Raw genomic sequence first — 22,009 nt, forward strand, 5'->3', positions numbered from 1 at the left:
ATGTGGTAAGTACTTTCGGGCCTGATACAGCTATATGTATAACAATTGATTGAAGACTCAATATTACAGTGGTAGTTGAATGTGACAGCTTTGAGGACAGAGTGTTGGGGTGCATTTAGACCCTTGCTCTTCTGCTTATTTTGACCACAGGCAAGTTTCTGAACCTCTCAATGCATCAGTTGCCTCATATGTAAAATGAGGATAATAATAATACCTTAATTCATAGGGTTTTTGGGGATATTAAAATTAGATAATAATGTAAAGTACTTAGAACAGTGCCTAGCTGGCACATTAATAAATGCTCAATGAATGTTATCATCATCATCATCATCATCATCATTATTGTTAACATCATTTGATAAATTGTTTAGGAATGAAGAAGGTATTTATTTTATGACTTTAGCTGTAGATTTTAAGATGCTATAATTAATTTTCATTATATGCCAAGTATATGTGCAAGTATCTTTGTAGTAATGTGGTTTTCTCTTAACCTGCTTATGCCTAGCACTCCATTATTGGAACACTAAGCTTATGGGAGTTATTTATATCCTACTGCTCAAGGTCATTGCCAAGGTCTGATTTTTCACACAGAAAATTTGCAGCCCCTGGCATAAACGGGTTAATGATGTGTACTACATCCCCTAATGAGATCTTCTTCACTTCATATTCATGTTTGAAGTTTGTGAGAATTGGTTTGCATTTAGTTATCTGTAGTTTTGTAGACAATCTACAAAATGTTTTAACTTTCTGTCTTTTAGGGCCCAGTCTATGGCATGAATAGGCTTCCACCCCAACAGCATATTTATGCCTATCCGCAACAGATGCACACACCACCAGTGCAAAGCTCATCTGCTTGTATGTTCTCTCAGGAGATGTATGGTCCTCCTGCATTGCGTTTTGAGTCTCCTGCAACAGGAATTCTATCGCCCAGGGGTGATGATTACTTTAATTACAATGTTCAACAGACAAGCACAAATCCACCTTTGCCAGAACCAGGATATTTCACAAAACCTCCAATTGCAGCTCATGCTTCAAGATCTGCAGAATCTAAGGCTATAGAATTTGGGAAAACTAATTTTGTTCAGCCCATGCCGGGTGAAGGAATAAGGCCATCTTTGCCAACACCAGCACACACAACACAGCCAGCTCCTTTTAAATTTAACTCAAATTTCAAATCAAATGATGGTGACTTCACGTTTTCCTCACCACAGGTTGTGACACAGCCCCCTCCTGCAGCTTACAGTAACAGTGAAAGCCTTTTAGGTCTCCTGACTTCAGATAAACCCTTGCAAGGAGATGGCTATAGTGGACCCAAACCAATTCCTGGTGGTCAAACCATTGGGCCTCGAAATACATTCAATTTTGGAAGCAAAAATGTGTCTGGAATTTCATTTACAGAAAACATAGGGTCGAGTCAGCAAAAGAATTCTGGTTTTCGGCGAAGTGATGATATGTTTACTTTCCATGGTCCAGGGAAATCAGTATTTGGAACACTCACTTTAGAGACAGCAAACAAGAATCATGAGACAGATGGAGGAAGTGCCCATGGGGATGATGATGATGACGGTCCTCACTTTGAGCCTGTAGTACCTCTTCCTGATAAGATTGAAGTAAAAACTGGTGAGGAAGATGAAGAAGAATTCTTTTGCAACCGCGCGAAATTGTTTCGTTTTGATGTAGAATCCAAAGAATGGAAAGAACGTGGGATTGGCAATGTAAAAATACTGAGGCATAAAACATCTGGTAAAATTCGCCTTCTAATGAGACGAGAGCAAGTATTGAAAATCTGTGCAAATCATTACATCAGTCCAGATATGAAATTGACACCAAATGCTGGATCAGACAGATCTTTTGTATGGCATGCCCTTGATTATGCAGATGAGTTGCCAAAACCAGAACAACTTGCTATTAGGTTCAAAACTCCTGAGGAAGCAGCACTTTTTAAGTGCAAGTTTGAAGAAGCCCAGAGCATTTTAAAAGCCCCAGGAACAAATGTAGCCACAGCATCAAATCAGGCTGTCAGAATTGTAAAAGAACCCACAAGTCATGATAACAAGGATATTTGCAAATCTGATGCTGGAAACATGAATTTTGAATTTCAAGTTGCAAAGAAAGAAGGGTCTTGGTGGCATTGTAACAGCTGCTCATTAAAGAATGCTGCAACTGCTAAGAAATGTGTATCATGCCAAAATCTAAACCCAAGCAATAAAGAGCTCGTTGGCCCACCATTAGCTGAAACTGTTTTTACTCCTAAAACTGGCCCAGAGAATGTTCAAGATCGGTTTGCATTGGTGACTCCAAAGAAAGAAGATCACTGGGATTGTAGTATTTGTTTAGTAAGAAATGAACCTACTGTATCTAGGTGCATTGCGTGTCAGAATACAAAATCTGCTAACAAAAGTGGATCTTCATTTGTTCATCAAGCTTCATTTAAATTTGGCCAGGGAGATCTTCCTAAACCTGTTAACAGTGATTTCAGATCTGTTTTTTCTACAAAGGAAGGACAGTGGGATTGCAGTGTATGTTTGGTACAAAATGAGGGGAGCTCTACAAAATGTGCTGCTTGTCAGAATCCGAGAAAACAGAGTCTACCTGCTACTTCTATTCCAACACCTGCCTCTTTTAAGTTTGGTACTTCAGAGACGAGTAAAACTCCAAAAAGTGGATTTGAGGACATGTTTGCTAAGAAGGAAGGACAGTGGGATTGCAGTTCATGCTTAGTGCGAAATGAAGCAAATGCTACAAGATGTGTTGCTTGTCAGAATCCGGATAAACCAAGTCCATCTACTTCTGTTCCAGCTCCTGCCTCTTTTAAGTTTGGTACTTCAGAGACAAGCAAGGCTCCAAAGAGCGGATTTGAGGGAACGTTCACTAAGAAGGAAGGACAGTGGGATTGCAGTGTGTGCTTAGTAAGAAATGAAGCCAGTGCTACCAAATGTATTGCTTGTCAGAATCCAGGTAAACAAAATCAAACTACTTCTGCAATTTCAACACCTGCCTCTTCAGAGACAAGCAAGGCTCCAAAGAGCGGATTTGAGGGAATGTTCACTAAGAAGGAAGGACAGTGGGATTGCAGTGTGTGCTTAGTAAGAAATGAAGCCAGTGCTACCAAATGTATTGCTTGTCAGAATCCAGGTAAACAAAATCAAACAACTGCAATTTCAACACCTGCCTCTTCAGAGACAAGCAAGGCTCCAAAGAGCGGATTTGAGGGAGTGTTCACTAAGAAGGAAGGACAGTGGGATTGCAGTGTGTGCTTAGTAAGAAATGAAGCCAGTGCTACCAAATGTATTGCTTGTCAGTGTCCAAGTAAACAAAATCAAACAACTGCAATTTCAACACCTGCCTCTTCGGAGATAAGCAAGGCTCCAAAGAGTGGATTTGAAGGAATGTTCATCAGGAAAGGACAGTGGGACTGTAGTGTTTGCTGTGTACAAAATGAGAGTTCTTCCTTAAAATGTGTGGCTTGTGATGCCTCTAAACCAACTCATAAACCTATTGCAGAAGCTCCTTCAGCTTTCACATTGGGCTCAGAAATGAAGTTGCATGACTCTTCTGGAAGTCAGGTGGGAACAGGATTTAAAAGTAATTTCTCAGAAAAAGCTTTTAAGTTTGGCAATACAGAGCAAGGATTCAAATTTGGGCATGTGGATCAAGAAAATTCACCTTCATGTATGTTTCAGGGTTCTTCTAATACAGAATTTAAGTCAACCAAAGAAGGATTTTCCATCCCTGTGTCTGCTGATGGATTTAAATTTGGCATTTCGGAACCAGGAAATCAAGAAAAGAAAAGTGAAAAGCCTCTTGAAAATGATACTGGCTTCCAGGCTCAGGATATTACTAGCCAGAATGGTAGTGGTGTGATTTTTGGCCAAACAAGTAGCACGTTTACATTTGCAGATCTTGCAAAATCAACTTCAGGAGAAGGATTTCAGTTTGGCAAAAAAGACCCCAATTTCAAGGGATTTACAGGTGCTGGAGAAAAATTATTCTCATCACAATGCGGTAAAATGGCCAATAAAGCAAACACTTCTGGTGACTTTGAGAAAGATGATGATGCCTATAAGACTGAGGACAGCGATGACATCCATTTTGAACCAGTAGTTCAAATGCCTGAAAAAGTAGAACTTGTAACAGGAGAAGAAGATGAAAAAGTTCTGTATTCACAGCGGGTAAAACTATTTAGATTTGATGCTGAGATAAGTCAGTGGAAAGAAAGGGGCTTGGGGAACTTAAAAATTCTCAAAAATGAGGTCAATGGCAAACTAAGAATGCTGATGCGAAGAGAACAAGTACTAAAAGTGTGTGCTAATCATTGGATAACGACTACAATGAACCTGAAGCCTCTCTCTGGATCAGATAGAGCATGGATGTGGTTAGCCAGTGATTTCTCTGATGGTGATGCCAAACTAGAGCAGTTGGCAGCAAAATTTAAAACACCAGAGCTGGCTGAAGAATTCAAGCAGAAATTTGAGGAATGCCAGCGGCTTCTGTTGGACATACCACTTCAAACTCCCCATAAACTTGTAGATACTGGCAGAGCTGCCAAGTTAATACAGAGAGCTGAAGAAATGAAGAGTGGACTGAAAGATTTCAAAACATTTTTGACAAATGATCAAACAAAAGTCACTGAGGAAGAGAATAAGAGTTCAGGTACAGGTGCAGCCGGTGCCTCAGACACAACAATAAAACCCAATCCTGAAAACACTGGGCCCACATTAGAATGGGATAACTATGATTTAAGGGAAGATGCTTTGGATGATAGTGTTAGTAGTAGCTCAGTACATGCTTCTCCATTGGCAAGTAGCCCTGTGAGAAAAAATCTTTTCCGCTTTGGTGAATCAACAACAGGATTTAACTTCAGTTTTAAATCTGCTTTGAGTCCATCTAAGTCTCCTGCCAAGTTGAATCAGAGTGGGACTTCAGTTGGCACTGATGAAGAATCTGATGTTACTCAAGAAGAAGAGAGAGATGGACAGTACTTTGAACCTGTTGTTCCTTTACCTGATCTAGTTGAAGTATCCAGTGGTGAGGAAAATGAACAAGTTGTTTTTAGTCACAGGGCAAAACTCTACAGATATGATAAAGATGTTGGTCAATGGAAAGAAAGGGGCATTGGTGATATAAAGATTTTACAGAATTATGATAACAAGCAAGTTCGTATAGTGATGAGAAGGGACCAAGTATTAAAACTTTGTGCCAATCACAGAATAACTCCAGACATGACGTTGCAAAATATGAAAGGAACAGAAAGAGTATGGGTGTGGACTGCATGTGATTTTGCAGATGGAGAAAGAAAAGTAGAGCATTTAGCTGTTCGTTTTAAACTACAGGATGTTGCAGACTCGTTTAAGACAATTTTTGATGAAGCAAAAACAGCCCAGGAAAAAGATTCTTTGATAACACCTCATGTTTCTCGGTCAAGCACTCCCAGAGAGTCACCATGTGGCAAAATTGCTGTAGCTGTATTAGAAGAAACCACAAGAGAGAGGACAGATGTTATTCAGGGTGATGATGTAGCAGATGCAACTTCAGAAGTTGAAGTGTCTAGCACATGTGAAACAACAACAAAAGCAGTGGTTTCTCCTCCAAAGTTTGTATTTGGTTCAGAGTCTGTTAAAAGCATTTTTAGTAGTGAAAAATCAAAACCATTTGCATTTGGCAACAGTTCAGCCACTGGGTCTTTGTTTGGATTTAGTTTTAATGCACCTTTGAAAAGTAACAATAGTGAAACTAGTTCAGTAGCCCAGAGTGGATCTGAAAGCAAAGTGGAACCAAACAAATGTGAACTGTCAAAGAACTCTGATATCGAACAGTCTTCAGATAGCAAAGTCAAAAATCTCTTTGCTTCCTTTCCAACGGAAGAATCTTCAATCAACTACACATTTAAAACACCAGAAAAGGGTAAGTACTTTGTTGTTAAAGTTAAGCACAATTTTTCTTTCTTTTAATGTTTAGCTTGATGCAGACTCTTGTAGGATACTAACGTTGGGATATAAATGATGCTTTGTGAACACCCCCAAAATATTTGGGCAATTTTTTTTTCTCCCTTAATAAGTTCATGGTGAGGTTTCAAAGAGCAAGAGAACTTAGTTTAAGACATTTCAGAGCAAAAGAACTCAGTACAGTATACGGACTCATGCTTGAATCATGCGCATTAACGTGAGTCTTTTTTTAAAGTGTTTTTTCATTTGTTCAGTTTCTTTTGTCACTCAGAAAACATGATATTGAGGCTGGGCACGGTGGCTCACTCCTAGAATGCCAGCACTTTGGGAGGTTGAGGTGGGCAGATCACTTGAGCTCAGGAGTTTGAGACCAGCCTGGCCAACATGGTGAAACCCTGTTTCTACTGAAAATACAAAAATGAGCTGGGCATGGTGGTGCGTGCCTATAATTAGCAGCTACTCAGGAGGCTGAAGCAGGAGGATCGCTTGAGCATAGGAGATGGAGGTAGCAGTGAGCTGAAATCATGCCACTGCACTCCAGCCTGACTGAGTGACTGAGTGAGTGACTGAGTGACTGAGTGAGTCTCCAAAAAAAAAAAAAAAGAACGTGATATTGAGATGTTCTCATTTTATATGTTGTATGTCAGTCTTGCTCATTTATTAAATGAGCAAAGAATGAAACTACAGGGATAAATGAATATGTAAGACAATCAGATTGGTGGTATAAATTGAGGGATTCTGGCTTTTTATGTTTTAAAAGCATATTCATTTTGTTTCCCAAAATGTTAAAAAATATTCTTTATTTTCTAGGATTTAATTTTAGCCTTTTTAAATCTAATCCCATGGCCTTTTGGACTAGCACCCCTTCCTCACAGCCTGAGAGCAAAGGTATAGAACTAGCATTCTCAGTATGAGATAACAGCAGTTTTTAGCAGCTGGTAGCTCTTAGCAAAGTATTAATAACTGTGGCTGTATGAAATTAAGTACTTACCACTACAACATGCATGTTAAAGAATGCCAGTTTAAGCAAAGTACCTTTTGACTGGTGGCATGACACCCTTGTTGGTTTGTTTTTTTAAAATGTACTGGGATGCTGATTTGTAATGTACTTCATTGCTCTGTTATTTCACGTCTGCTCAATGAAGACCTATGTTTTATCCAATGTTTATCTTTAGCCACTAACGTCTGCCAGTATTCAAATGTAGTGGCAACGGCATGTATACAATATGGAAGAGTGTCCCTGTAGGGCTGTTCTTTTGTGCATGGTTTAGAAAAATGTTGTATTTGAAAATGGACCCCATTTTTAACAGCCAGCATTCTACAGCTTGCATATTATATATGTTGCACAGATCATTTTTAGAAGTGTGGCTACTAGAGTGGAACAAGAAGTGGGATCTGTTGAAGGCCTTCAAGAACAGGTTAGGGAAGTGAAATCTCACCACTAGTGACCAGTAACACATCTTAGCCATGTCAGACAAGTACAATGATAAAGTAACAATCTCTTAATTTTTTTTTTTAAGTATACCAGTTTTATTACTAGCTAAGGTAGCTCTTAATCTTTTATTTTTAAAGATACGGTCTTTGAGAAATGTGAAAAGTGTTAACTTAAAAGTGGATGTGTACTTGCGTACAGTTTCTGTGAGCTCTAGGTTAGGAATCCCTGACCTAAGAACGAATGTGCCTATACACTACTGTAGAACATAGAGCCTTATTCTGTTTTGAATCTGATAATGTCATTGTCCCAAGGGACCTTAGAAATGAAGACTTTAGACATGAGTAAACTGAGGCCAAGAGAGGCTATCTGATTTACCCAAGGTGTCTTTACTGAGTAATAGCAGAAGTGGAACAAGAATCTGTATCTTACGGTGTACTGTTATTTCTCCTAGCTAGGAAATGATACTAAGTTTTTGTTTATAATGAAGGAGAGGGACAAATTTAACATTGTAAAAGGAAGGGCACTGGTTCTGCAGAGCAGTGTCATCCAATAGAAACAAAATATAACCTGTGTATGTAATTTAAAATTGTCATTTGGTGCAATGGCTTGTGCCTATAATCCCAGTTACTTGGGAGGCTGAGGCGGAGGGATCACTTGAGCCCGCAAGTTCCAGGCTTCAGTGAACTATGATCACATCACTGCACTCCAGCTCTGGGTGACAAAGCAAGACTGCATCTCAAATAAATAAATAAATAAATAAATAAATAAATAAATAAATAAATAAATTTTCTAGTAGCCATATTAAAAAGAATAAAAAGAAACAGTTAAAAAGGGAAACAGATGAAAGTAATTTTATTGATAGATTTAACTCATTATGTCCAAAATATCATTTTAACTTCTAATTAATATAAAAATTAATAATATTTTACATTATTGTTTTTCACCAAGTCTTCAAAATCCATTGTGTGTGTTTACACTTACAGTTAGCATGTCTTGATTTGGACTAGCCACCTTGTGAGGTTTTAATAGAATGTGGCTAGGCTACCATATTGCACACCATAGTTCTCAGAATGTTTCCCTGTCACCAGTTGGTATACATGGCATGCTTCATGACTGGCTTACTTTATTAAACTCCTTTAGCCAGAAGTTCTTCTTTACATTAATAGATCAGAACAGGTTGCATATAGAAGTTTTTTCTCTTTCTAATTTTTTGCCCTTTGCATTGATGGTGGCTGGGGATGGGTTGTTTTCAGCCATATGAATGGTCTTAGATTTTATAGTGTTAGCTACCCATAGAGTAACAGTTTTTATTTAATTTTATCTAGTATCATGCTTGAACGTAGGCAAACTAGATGCAACTCTAGTCACCTTCCATTCTTGGCAATTGTTAACTTTCCTTATAGGAACTAATCACATTTGGCTTTGGATTAGTTTCATATGTATACTAATACTTGCTTATGTTTTCTTTAAGATTTTTTTCAATTGCTGCAAATGCATGGATATTTTGGTAAACTATTGTATGCTAAGTATAGTTAGGCAACACTTTAAAATTTTTAACCTTTTTAAATTCTAGAAATTTGTAGTAATTCTTTTCAATGACTATTAAGTAAACATAAGATTTTTTTTGTTTTCTTTGGTTTTAAATAGATTCTGTGTTCACTTAGGGTTTTTGGTAGAACACTAAATCAGGATGCTAATTCTAATTCATGATTATCGTACATCTCTGCATCAAAGTATATGTGTTTTTTATCAGTATGCTGTTTTAACCTATAGATAGGTTCCATGGTTTTTATTTTCTGTTAGAGTATTAATGTCAATACTTAGTACCTTATCTTTGTCAATTTTTTTGACTGGTGTTACAGCAAAGGAGAAGAAAAAACCTGAAGATTCTCCCTCAGATGATGATGTTCTCATTGTATATGAACTAACTCCAACCGCTGAGCAGAAAGCCCTTGCAACCAAACTTAAACTTCCTCCAACTTTCTTCTGCTACAAGAATAGACCAGATTATGTTAGTGAAGAAGAGGAGGATGGTAAAATTTTTGTTATTTCAAAAACCCTCTGTTCCCGCTAATCTTAGTAAAATTGGGAGTATGGTTTAATTATTTTAAGCCTGCCTCTTAGAACTTATCACTAATATCCTTGCAGGTAGATATTTACCCTAAATGTATGTGTAAATGGTCAATGGATATAATGATCAAAAGGGCTGCAATCATTAAGCAAGCATTTTTTGGATGACTAATGTGCCAGGCACATGTTTTGAGGGGATTTAAAATAATTATAATTTTGCTGGAGTCTTAAAGATGTGGAAGAGAGAGATAAGGCAGACAAGGTTCCAATGGAAAACTTTGTATGCCGTAACAGTTTTTAAGCTGGACAGTTAAATAAAAGTCTCAGTAGAATCAGTTGGACAGTGGTATATAGTATTGGGTTATGGGACAAGGAGATTGGAAGATGAACTAAAATGAGAGCAGCTCAAACAAGATGAGAGGCTGAGCTAAAGCTCTAGCAGTCAGAGAGGTATTAAAGATATAAAATTGGCTGCAATTCAAACGTGGAGAGTGAGAAAGGGTGAAGTTGGAGGTAGTCCCTAAGCAAGGAAAACCCCCCAAAATTAACTAGAAATTCTTTTAATCAATTGTATTTTAAGATGAAGATTTCGAAACAGCTGTCAAGAAACTTAATGGAAAACTATATTTGGATGGCTCAGAAAAATGTAGACCCTTGGAAGAAAATACAGCAGGTATGTTAAGTGTAAAGGACATTTATAATGCTTTTAACAAGTCTTCTATTTAGAAGGAATAACCTAGTCTGATAATTTCTATAATTATCAATTTTACTATGCCCATGGTGATTTAAAATACTTAAAACTAACCGGTGAAAATATTCTTTTCTGGGTGGTCCTTGTTTTTCATTAGTATGTACAGGTCTTGTTACCTGGGTCTGTAGATTATATTGATGACTACCATTGTTGTAGAGAAGTTGGACTTCATCTAATTTCGTTTGCTTGTGTTGTACGGATTTTTCAGATAATGAGAAAGAATGTATTATTGTTTGGGAAAAGAAACCAACAGTTGAAGAGAAGGCAAAAGCAGATACGTTAAAACTTCCACCTACATTTTTTTGTGGAGTCTGTAGTGATACTGATGAAGACAATGGAAATGGGGAAGACTTCCAGTCAGAGCTTCAAAAAGTTCAGGAAGCTCAAGTAAGAACATCTCTAATAAATTTTCCTTTTATTCCATTGCCTTTGTTGATGCAGTAAACTTTAGAATGTTCTTATTTATTTATTTTTGAGACAGAATTTCACTCTTGTTGCCCAGGCTGGAGTGCAATGGCATGCTCGTGGCTCAATGCAGCCTTCACCTCCCAGGTTCAAGTGAATCTCCTTCCTCAGCCTCCTGAGTAGTTGGGATTACAGGCGCCTGCCACCACGCCTGGCTAATTTTTGTATTTTTAGTAGAGACGGGGTTTCGCCATGTTGGGCAAGCTGGTCTCGAACTCCAGACCTCAGGTGATGCGCCCGACCTAGAATGTTCTTACCAAATAATAATAATGGGTTGTGGCTACTAAATGGGTTTAAGGGTCTAGACTAATCAGCTATGGCCAGGAAAGAAGGAATTTTAATTTTGTTCTACACAGGAGCTATATGCCAAAAGCTACAAAACACTGATGAAATAAAAAAAAAAAATCTAAATTAATGGAAAGGTATTATACTGTTCATGGATTGGAAAACTCAAAATAACTAGAATATCAATTTTCCGAAACTGATCTATAGATTTAACACACCACCAGTCAAAACCCCTCCAGGAATTTTTTTTTTTTTTGGGACGGAGTTTCGCTCTGTCGCCAGGCTGGAGTGCAGTGGGGCGATCTCTGCTCGCTGCAACCTCTGCCTCCAGGTTCAAGTGATTCTCCTGCCTCAGCCTCCCAAGCAGCTGGGACTACAGGCATGCACCACCATGCCTAGCTAATTTTTGTATTTTTTTAGTAGAGACAGGGTTTCACCATGTTGACCAGGATGGTCTCAATCTCTTGACCTCGAGATCCACCCACCTTGGCCTCCCAAAGTGCTGGGATTACAGGCGTGAGCCACCGCGCCTGGCCAGGAATTCTTTATGGATGTACACAAGTGAATTCTAAAATTTATATGGAAAGAAAAGATTGTACATTTGTTACAGTTGATGAATCTACATTGACCATCATCACCTAATGTTTTTACCTTTTTGTCAAAAATTTTTAACTATTGATACAATCATGATTTTTATTAAATCTGTGAATGACATTGCATTTTCAAATGTTCAGAAAACTAACTGCATTCTAGGGTAAACCTCACTTGGTCATGGTATAATTTTGTTATGTGGTTGCATTCAATTTGCATAAATCTTGTTATAAATTTTTGGGTTTATATTTATTAGGATACTAGTAGTTTTCTGATACTGTCTTTGGTTTCCATGTACGAGTAATGCTGGTTGGGCTCAGTGATGTGTGTGTGTAGTCCCAGCTATTTGGGAGGCTGAGTAGGAGGATTGCTCGGGAGTCCAGGAGTTCCAGGCTGCAGTGCGCTATGATTGTGCCTGTGTATAGCCACTGCTCTCCAGCCTGGACAACAACATAGTGAGACCGCCTCTTAAAAAAATGGTAATACTGGTATCATAAAATGAATTGAGAAGTATTTTCTGTATTGCTGTTTTCTGGAAGAGAGTGTGTTGACTTGCTGCCATTTTCCCTTTCAATGCTGAGCAGTTTTCACCAATGAAACCATGTCTGGAGTTTTTTTAAGTTTTAAAAAATACTATTGATTTCTCTTCTTTATTATTTCCTTCTTGCCTTGGGTTTATTTTGCACTTTTTTCTAGTTTCTTTATTTCTTTCTTTCTTTTTTTTTTTGCTTTTGAGACAGACTCGCTCTGTCTCCCAGGCTGGAGTGCAGTGGCATGATCTCAGCTCACTGCAACCTCTGCCTCCTGGGTTCAAGCGATTCTCATGTCTCAGCCACCCGAGTAGCTGCGATTATAGGCATGGCTAATTTTTGTATTTTTAGTAGAGATGGGGTTTCACCATGTTGGTAAGGCTGGTCTGGAACTCCTGACTTCAAGTGATCCTCCTGCCTTGGCCTCCCAAAGTGCTGGGACTGCAGGCATGAGCCACTATGTCTGGCGTAGTTTCTTAATTTAAAAAAAGCTTAAATTATGAATTTAAGATCATTCTTTATTTCTAGTATAAGTATTTAATACTATAAGTTTCCTTCTAAGCACTTCCTAGCTGCAACTGGCAAGTTTTAATATGTGATATTTTCTTTCATGCAGTTCGAAATATTTTATTTTCCTTGAGACATTCTTTTTGATCTGTACGTTAGATGCTACTGTGCCATTTCCATATATTTGGTGATTTTCCTTCTGTATATCATTATCTTATTGATTTCTAGTTTAATTCCTTTATGGTTTATGAAAATATTTTGAATAATTTCAGTTCTCATAAATGTTGTGAGGTCTGGGTGGATATCTTATGTGCACTTGAGAAGAAAGTAGAGTCTCTTTTTTTGTTGACATTGTGCCATTGGCAGTTCCAGTTTTTTTGGGCTGCTGTAGCACCCAGGCTGGGTTATAGGAGTGGCAGAAAAACTCCATGTGGATCTTAACCTCCAGATTATCTCTCTGGTCCCAAGATCCTTATTCTTCCTGTTTTTGTCCACCTTTCCAAGGCTTCTTAGAGGTGCTCTGTATGTTTCAGTGTAGGCATTTATTTATAGGTTTTGAGGAGAGATAGGGTGAAGTGTGTTTATTCTATCTTCTTCGGAAGCCCAAGTTCTCAATTCCCTTTGGAATAGATTATATAATCATTTTTGTAAATTAGCATTTAAGTGGCATAGTATTTTGTGACTTCCTCTTTGCAGAAATCTCAGACAGAAGAAATAACTAGCACAACTGACAGTGTATATACAGGTGGGACTGAAGTGATGGTACCTTCTTTCTGTAAATCTGAAGAACCTGATTCTATTACCAAATCCATTAGTTCACCATCTGTTTCCTCTGAAACTATGGACAAACCTGTAGATTTGTCAACTAGAAAGGAAATTGATACAGATTCTACAAGCCAAGGTAAAACTTGATATATGTTTATCATGTATTGTATAAGGGACACCTTATATTTGAGAAGACAGACTTTTAAAGGCAGATCCTGAAAACTCCCTTTAAAACACATTTTGATATGTATAAAGGGGCATCTTAGTAGTAGTAGTAATAATAACCAGAAAAATTATACTGTCTTATCAACAAATATGTTTTTATTGATAGAGTTGTGGTTATTAGGGAATACAAAGCATTACGATTCTGACCTATTTTCCTGAGTTGAAAAGACAATAGTGTTGTTACATGTAATTTCCTTTGTGATAGTGTTTTCATTTAAATATTGTTTGAATTATATTATCACTCAAGCATATTCAAAGTGTTTTAATTATGAAGGAATTGTAGAAATATAATAGAGATTTAAGAAAGTTTTATGGTACTACTTAAATGTTTCTTATTTTCTCTAATAGTTTTAAAGCTTGCTAAATTAATTATTCAGTTACAGTAAAATACTTGGTATTGCTTTCTCTCTTTTTCATTTCAATTTTGGGGATGGAAGTGGGAAGTTTAAGTTGTATTGCTTTGTGTACATTACCTACTTTTTAAAAATAGCCTTCAGTGTCACAAATATTACATTTATAGGCATTTGAGAGTCTTAATGTGCTAAAAGAGGAAGACGACTTCATACCTAAAACCTCATACATTTTCATATGAGGAAAAATAAGGCATGGGGCTTTCAGAGATCATGCAGCTTCACATTAGCAGAATTAAGAGAAGACCCCAAAAGTCCTTATGACGAAGTGTAAATGAGACATTTGGTTTTTATGAGCTTATTTATAGTACAGAACACAAAAAGTTTTTATACAGATGTTTCCTAAAACCCTGCCTTTGACTGAATGCTTGCTTTAGAGTATAGTAGGCTCCATAGAGCAGAAACTGTAGTTTAATATCTGGCTTAATATAGATAGCTCTACTTCTCATTTATAAAAAATAATTTTTGGCATGCATTTGGTGTAGTATTGTAGTATTCTTTGTGAATAGCACCTGTAAAATTAGTAATACTGAAGTAGCTCAGAATTGGATGTATTTTGTAACTTGACAGAATTTAAATAACTCCCCTCATCCCAGAGTATACAAGGCTCTACTGTTCTCTCTAGGTCCTGGGTAAAGCTTTGATATTCAGCACAAATTAAATAGTAAATTGTTCTTTTTCTTTTGCCAGGGGAAAGCAAGATAGTTTCATTTGGATTTGGAAGTAGCACAGGGCTTTCATTTGCAGACTTGGCTTCCAGTAATTCTGGAGATTTTGCTTTTGGTTCTAAAGGTAAGATCAAGAGGAGAGACTTTTAATGACATTGTTACAGAATCAAGCACAACTGAAAAACTAGTTTTTTGTTGCAGTATATAACTAAGTTAGAAGTTTCTTCCCTTACCCCCCAGTTTGTTTAGTGTTTTAATAATGAAGGGCTTCTACACTTTATTTTTTGACATCAATATAATCATAAGAATTTTCTCTTAATTTTATATAAGCCATGATAGTCCTCCCCATTCTGAAATGCAGAACCATTTTCGAGCTTTGGAATGACTCTGACTTTGACCTTTATGCTTTTAACTATACTTTCAGATTTCATTTGTTAATATTTCAGGATTTGTGAGTTTATACTTTTTAAGGATATGATTTTGTAGTTTTCTTTTTTGTACTATCTTTGGATTTCAGTATTAGGGTTGTGCTAATTTATTGTGCTAAGTTTATAATTGGTGTGCTTGCCCATCTTCTTTAGTGGAGTTTCTATTTTTAATCCATTTTGGTAACATTTCTAGAAAATAATCCATTTCCCTGATTGTATCCGGTTTACCAGTGTAAGGCCATTCATTATATTTTCTCATTCTTGTAATATCTTTCACATTGCTCTTTGTAGCACCCCTTAAATAGTTCTAGTACAAGGTGTTTGATTTATGGAATACATTTTATTGAGGTTATGTGCTTAAATGATTAATGCAGTTCAGAATTCTGTTCTTTTCTCCTCTATATTTGCACCTTTTTCACAGCTCCTGCCAACTAGAAACACATAAAACTTTTAGAAATTACCTTCAGATGTGATGTTATGTTGGAATTCGTGGCTTCACTGATGTCATTTATTTTTGTTTTAATTTATTAAATAGCCTGAAATCAAAGGGTAATGTGTCAGTAAATAAGCAATATAGTAGGTACACTTACACAAAAAAATCCCCAAAAAATAGATAGGCTGCTTGTTACTCAGTGTAGCCTTTTTGAAGTATTATGTCAATATTGGACACTAAAGTGAAAAGTAGACAATACTCACATATCAGGAGGAAACCATGCCTAAATAAGCCTTATGCATTAACATTCACTTCTCACTACCACTTTTCATTTTTATTCACCAAGCTCTTGTGTACTGAATGCTTACTTTAGTTAATTTAGATTGTGCTTGTTAAAAATAGTATTTGAAACTGTAAATGCCCTGCAGTCAGTTTTGTTTGTATCTACAGGTTTTCATAGGGAATCTTTATACTTTTGTCAATTTCCAGATAATTTAGAGTTTCAATCTTATTTTCTCTAATGTCTCAAAGCTTGCTAAATTAATTATTCACTTAAAGTAACATTACTGTAGACCCAGTTATGACCTGTGAGACCCAGATATTGATATATTACAAATATTTTTACAAGTGGGTGATTCTAATGTGTTCCCAGGGTAGAGAACCACTATTTTGAAATAATTTTGAATTCTTCTGCCACATGTCCCTTGGGGTTATTTTTTAAATTTTTGCTTTTGGCAAAAAAGTTGCTGAACAATTTTGTTTTTGTTTTTGTTTTTGAGACAGGATGTCACTCTGTTGCCCAGGCTGGAGTGCAGTGGCATGAACACAGCTCACTGCTGCCTTGACCTCCTGGGCTCTCAAGCAATCCTTCCACCTCAGCCTCCCAAGTAGCTGGGACCACAGGTGTGTACCACCATACCTAGCTAATTTTTACATTTTTTGTAGAGACGGGGTCTCACTATGTTGCCCAGGCTGGTCTTAAACTCCTGGGCTCAAGCAGTCCTGCCACCTTGGCCTTGCAAAGTGCTAGGATTGTAGGCATGAGCCACTGCACCTGGCCCTGAACAGTTATTTTTGAGCCCCAAGTTGGTATCTCATCCAGATCAGTGGTTACTGTTCTCAGGAAGTTCCCATGCAACCTGTGTCTTTTGTTCTCAGATCATTCCTTTGCAATACAATTATTTTATGTCCTTAAGAATTTTTGTCTTTCTGTCTCTTTTTTTTGAGACGATCACTCTGTTGCCTAGGCTGGAGTGCTGTGGCGCAGATCTCAGTTTACTGCAACCTCTGCTTGCTAGGTTCAAGTGATTCTCCTGCCTCAGCCTCCGGAGTAGCTGGGATTACAGGCGTGCGCTGCAACATCCTGCTAATTCTTTTAGTATTTTTAGTAAAGATGGGGTTTCGCCATGTTGGCCAGGCTTGTCTCGAACTCCTGACGTCAAGTGACCAGCTCTCCTGGGCCTCCTAAAGTGCTGGGATTACAGGGGTGAGCCACCACACCCAGCCCTCTCTCTCTCCTCTTTAAAAACATTTTTTTCCCCTCCATTAAATCTGTCTGAAAGAGAGTTGATTTTTTATTGTGTTCTTTAAGGTACTGAGTTATGGATCCTATGACATTTTTTCTTTCTTGAGAGTTTTTAGCAGAAGGTGTAGGGTTCTTTAAGACAGTGATTCAGCAAGTGATAAAAAGTTGAGAGGTGTTTCTTTCCTCTAAGATAGTGGGGACTTGGTCATCTAAATTGAGGTGTGGGTTGGAGAAGTTTCTAGTTTTCACCTTCTTGCAGGTATGCGAGAGAGAGACCATCATTGTTCCCCCATACAGAAGTAGGATGCTTAACAATCTAATACCCTTTGGGCAGTTGAAGTCAGTGAGTTTCTCCCAAGGCTGCTATCCACCAGCCCAGCCAAGAAATCTACATTCCAGCATTAGCTTCTTCAGGAAGAAGTAGAGATGCAGAAATTATAAACATGTTTAGGCCATTGTGGCTAATTTGGAAGTAGCAGGTTTGGCCTGCCGAGCTAAGGTTACAAAATTTCAAGGTGGGTACTTGAAATTTTACAAGTAGGTAAAAAGAACCTACTTCTTTACTGGAAGTCCTTGTGTAGTTTAGTATTACGAAGTTTATCCAAGGCACTGACAGTCTTATCTTTGTATCTCTAAGCATAACAATAATAAATGTACTCTGTACTCACGGTATGAGTTGAATTTACTAGCTTTTTTTTTTTTTGGTGACAGAGTCTTGCTCTGTCACCCAGGCTGGAGTACAATGGCACAATCTCTGCTTATTGCAACCTCCACCTCCCAAGTTCAAGCGATTCTCCTGCCTTAGCTTCCTGAGTAGCTGGGATTACACCACCCGCCACCACGCCCGGCTAATTTTTTTTTTTTTTTAAAGACAGTCTTGCTCTGTTGCCCAGGGTGGAGTGCAGTGGGGTGGTATCTGATCACTGCAGCCTCTGCCTCTCAAGTTAAAGTGACTCTCCTGCCTCAGCCTCCTGAGTAGCTGGGATCATAGTCATCCATGACCACACACTGCTAACTTTTTTTTTTTTTTTTTTTTTAAAGACAGAATCTTGCTCTGTTGCCCAGGCTGGAGTGCAGTGGGGTGATCTCAGCTCACTGCAACTTCTGCCCTCCAGGTTGAAGCAATTCTTCTGCCTCAGCCTCCCAAGTAGCTGGGACCACAGGTGCATACCACCACTCCCGGCTTTTCTTTTCTTTTTTTTTTTTTTGAGATGGAGTTTCACTCTTGTTGCCCAGGCTGGAGTGCAATGGTGCCATCTTAGCTCACCGCAACCTCCGCCTCCTGGGTTCAAGCGATTCTCCTGCCCCAGCCTCCTGAGTAGTTGGGATTACAGGCATATGCCACCATGCCTGGTTAATTTTGTATTTTTAGTAGAGACAGGGTTTCTCCATGTCGGTCAGGCTGGTCTCGAACTCCTGACCTCAGGAGATGCGCTCACCTCGCCCTCACGAAGTGCTGCGATTACAGGCATGAGCCACTGCGCCCAGCCTAATTTTTGTATTAGTAGAGATGGGGTTTCACCATGTTGGCCAGGCTGGTCTCGAACCCCTGACCTCAGGTGACCTCGGCCTCCCAAAGTGCTGGGATTTCAGGTGTGAGGAATTTACTAGAATAATATAATTTTAAACATTTAAAATTGATGTACATATTACATCATCAGGAATTAGAGGGATTGATAAGGGGGATGAAAAATGTAAAAAATAGATACCAGTGTTTAAATATCCTGATTTATTCATCAGATAAAAATTTCCAATGGGCAAATACTGGAGCGGCTGTGTTTGGAGCACAGTCAGTCGGAACCCAGTCAGCCGGTAAAGTTGGTGAAGATGAAGATGGTAGTGATGAAGAAGTAGTTCATAATGAAGATATCCATTTTGAACCAATAGTGTCACTACCAGAGGTAAATGTTAAGGAATTAACCTTTTACTAATAACTTATTTTTCATTTTTAAGTTTAAAACTTAACCCTGGCTTGATCTGTCAGGGTATCATTGTTTGCATTTAAGAATGTTTACAGTTTGAAACGGAAGCTTTATTTATTAGATGTCTAGCCTTTAAGTATAAATTATCTTTTTGCAGTTTTTACATAAATATTCGTTTGTAAATTCTATATGTAATTATTGGTAAGAAATAATTTTTTCTTATGTTTCTAGAATATCATGTTTGTTTTTATAACATGATTCTGGGGAAAAATTAACCTCATACTCACCAAAGTCCTTTCAATAAATGTTAACCTTGTATGTTTTTTGGACAAGAACATTGTTCTAGGAAAATTACTTTGTCATTTTTTAACCTCAGTCAGTAGCTAATATTTCTCTTCAGTAGCAAACACTTTTGAAACCTCTCTGTCCTATAAAGAAAAGCATTTAATTTCCAAAGGGAAAATGAATATTATATAAAAGAAAATATTTAATGATAAATCAGGTCTTTACTCCCTCAGCCAAATCAGATATATTCCTAGCCCTAAGATATATAACCAGTTATCACATTAACAAATTCTCTTCGTCATCACAAAGAAAATGCCTTAAAAGAATTTGGATCTTTGAAATTTGTCATGGAATTTATTATAAGCAGCCGCTTATAGAGAATTTCATCTCCTATTATATAGGTAGAAGTAAAATCTGGAGAAGAAGATGAAGAAATTTTGTTTAAAGAGAGAGCCAAACTTTATAGATGGGATCGGGATGTCAGTCAGTGGAAGGAGCGTGGTGTTGGAGATATAAAGATTCTTTGGCATACAATGAAGAATTATTACCGGATCCTAATGAGAAGAGACCAGGTTTTTAAAGTGTGTGCAAACCACGTTATTACTAAAACAATGGAATTAAAGCCCTTAAATGTTTCAAATAATGCTTTAGTTTGGACTGCCTCAGATTATGCTGGTGAGTTTTTACATTCAAATGCTACTTTTCATTTTTTGGACTTTTCTAAAATCTATAACAAACAAAGCAACTTATAACAGTTATTTTAATACTAAGGTCACTGCTTCTCATTTCCCTCCCTACCAGATGGAGAAGCAAAAGTAGAACAGCTTGCGGTGAGATTTAAAACTAAAGAAGTAGCTGATTGTTTCAAGAAAACATTTGAAGAATGTCAGCAGAATTTAATGAAACTCCAGAAAGGACGTGTATCACTGGCAGCAGAATTATCAAAGGAGACCAATCCTGTGGTGTTTTTTGATGTTTGTGCAGACGGTGAACCTCTAGGGCGGATAACTATGGAATTATTTTCAAACATTGTTCCTCGGACTGCTGAGAACTTCAGAGCACTATGCACTGGAGAGAAAGGCTTTGGTTTCAAGAATTCCATTTTTCACAGAGTAATTCCAGATTTTGTTTGCCAAGTAGGTATTATTAAGTACATACCACAATTGAGGTCTTGAAGAGTGCACCACACTAATGGGAAATTTGAGTGTTTTTCCTTGACCTCATCCTGTAGTTTTGTTAAAGATTTCTTTAGGTTTTCCACACATGGAATCACATGGCATCACTACCCATTCCCTGCTCCTGCCTAAAACTTTCAACCTAAAATAATTGAGGCTGGGCACAATGACTCATACCTGGAATTCCAGCACTTTAGGAGGCCAAGGCAGGCAGATTGCTTGAGCCCCGGAATTTGCGACCAGCCTGGGCAACATGGCAAAAATCTCGTCCGGACAAAAAATATAAAAATTAGCCATGTGTGGTGGTGTGCGTCTGTGGTCCCAGCTACAAGGAAGCTGAGGTGGGAGCATCCAGGAGGCCAAGGCTGCAGTGAGCTAGGTTTGCACCACTGCACTCCATCCTGGGTGACAGAGTGAGACAGCCTGTCTTAAAAAAAAAAAAATCAAATTTTCATTACTTGAGACCTAGTAGAGACAAAGGGATGGGAAAAACCTTTTCATTTTTCATCTTCTTTCCAACAATATGAATTTCTTAGTTTTCAAATTATACTCAGGAAAGCTGGGCTTTAGGATTTATCCTGTAGTGATGAGTTCTGTGTGTATTTTAATATTTTACTCAGGATTCCTATTAATTGAAAAAATTTTTTAACTTTTTTATTATAAATCTTTTTTTCAGGGAGGAGATATCACCAAACATGATGGAACAGGTGGACAGTCCATTTATGGAGACAAATTTGAAGATGAAAATTTTGCTGTGAAACATGGTGGTCCTGGTTTACTATCCATGGCCAATCAAGGCCAGAATACCAATAATTCTCAATTTTTTATAACACTGAGAAAAGCAGAACATTTGGACTTTAAGCATGTAGTATTTGGGTTTGTTAAGGATGGCATGGATACTGTGAAAAAGATTGAATCATTTGGTTCTCCCAAAGGGTCTGTTTGTCGAAGAATAACTATCACAGAATGTGGACAGATATAAAATCATTGTTTTTCATAGAAAATTTCATCTGTATAAGCAGTTGGATTGAAGCTTAGCTATTACAATTTGATAATTATGTTCAGCTTTTGAAAATGGACGTTTCCGATGTACAAATGTAAAATTGCAGCTTATAGCTGTTGTCACTTTTTAATGTGTTATAATTGATCTTGCATGGTGTGAAATAAAAGTTTAAACACTGGTGTATTTCAGGTGTACTTGTGTTTATGTACTCCTGACATATTTGTATTAAAATGGAATAATACTAATCTTGTTAAAAGCAATAGACCTTCTCAAACTATTGAAGGAATATGATATATGCAATTTAATTTTAATTCCTTTTAAGATATTTGGACTTCCTGCATGGATATACTTACCATTTGAATAAAGGGACCACAACTTGGATTTTATTTTAGATTTGAAATATATTTGGTAATCTTAACTATTGGTGTACTCATTTATGCATAGAGACTCGTTTATGAATGAGTAGAGCCACAGAACGTATAGAGTTAACCAAAGTGCTCTTCTCTAGAATCTTTACACCTCCTTTGTGGTTACAAGTTAATTTTGTAAGTAGCGTACCTTCCTTCCTTAAAATATCTAGCTTCCTGTGCC

The 22,009-nt window shown here is 37.5% G+C and overlaps 1 protein-coding gene across 6 annotated transcripts in view; it reads left to right on the forward strand.

The window, feature by feature from the left end:
* LOC100438733 (E3 SUMO-protein ligase RanBP2) overlaps window positions 1-21,601 on the forward strand; it is a 63,850-nt gene extending 42,249 nt beyond the window's left edge. For 3 of the 6 annotated variants that reach the window (XM_054547895.2, XM_063713551.1, XM_063713550.1), the window contains 11 exons: window positions 759-5,904; window positions 6,756-6,833; window positions 9,243-9,413; window positions 10,031-10,123; window positions 10,410-10,588; window positions 13,276-13,480; window positions 14,670-14,771; window positions 18,774-18,934; window positions 19,642-19,915; window positions 20,042-20,376; window positions 21,092-21,601. In XM_054547895.2, the coding sequence (XP_054403870.1) occupies window positions 759-5,904; window positions 6,756-6,833; window positions 9,243-9,413; window positions 10,031-10,123; window positions 10,410-10,588; window positions 13,276-13,480; window positions 14,670-14,771; window positions 18,774-18,934; window positions 19,642-19,915; window positions 20,042-20,376; window positions 21,092-21,397 (7,050 nt within the window). In that variant the 3' untranslated portion in view covers window positions 21,398-21,601. Of the gene's footprint in view, window positions 1-758; window positions 5,905-6,755; window positions 6,834-9,242; window positions 9,414-10,030; window positions 10,124-10,409; window positions 10,589-13,275; window positions 13,481-14,669; window positions 14,772-18,773; window positions 18,935-19,641; window positions 19,916-20,041; window positions 20,377-21,091 lie in introns of those variants that run through there. The other 3 variants (XM_054547891.2, XM_054547890.2, XM_054547894.2) reach the window with 2 other exon arrangements.
* Window positions 21,602-22,009: the final 408 nt, after the last annotated feature.

Source organism: Pongo abelii, chromosome 12 (genome assembly GCF_028885655.2).
Source record: "Pongo abelii isolate AG06213 chromosome 12, NHGRI_mPonAbe1-v2.0_pri, whole genome shotgun sequence".
Classification (NCBI taxonomy): Eukaryota; Metazoa; Chordata; class Mammalia; order Primates; family Hominidae; genus Pongo; species Pongo abelii.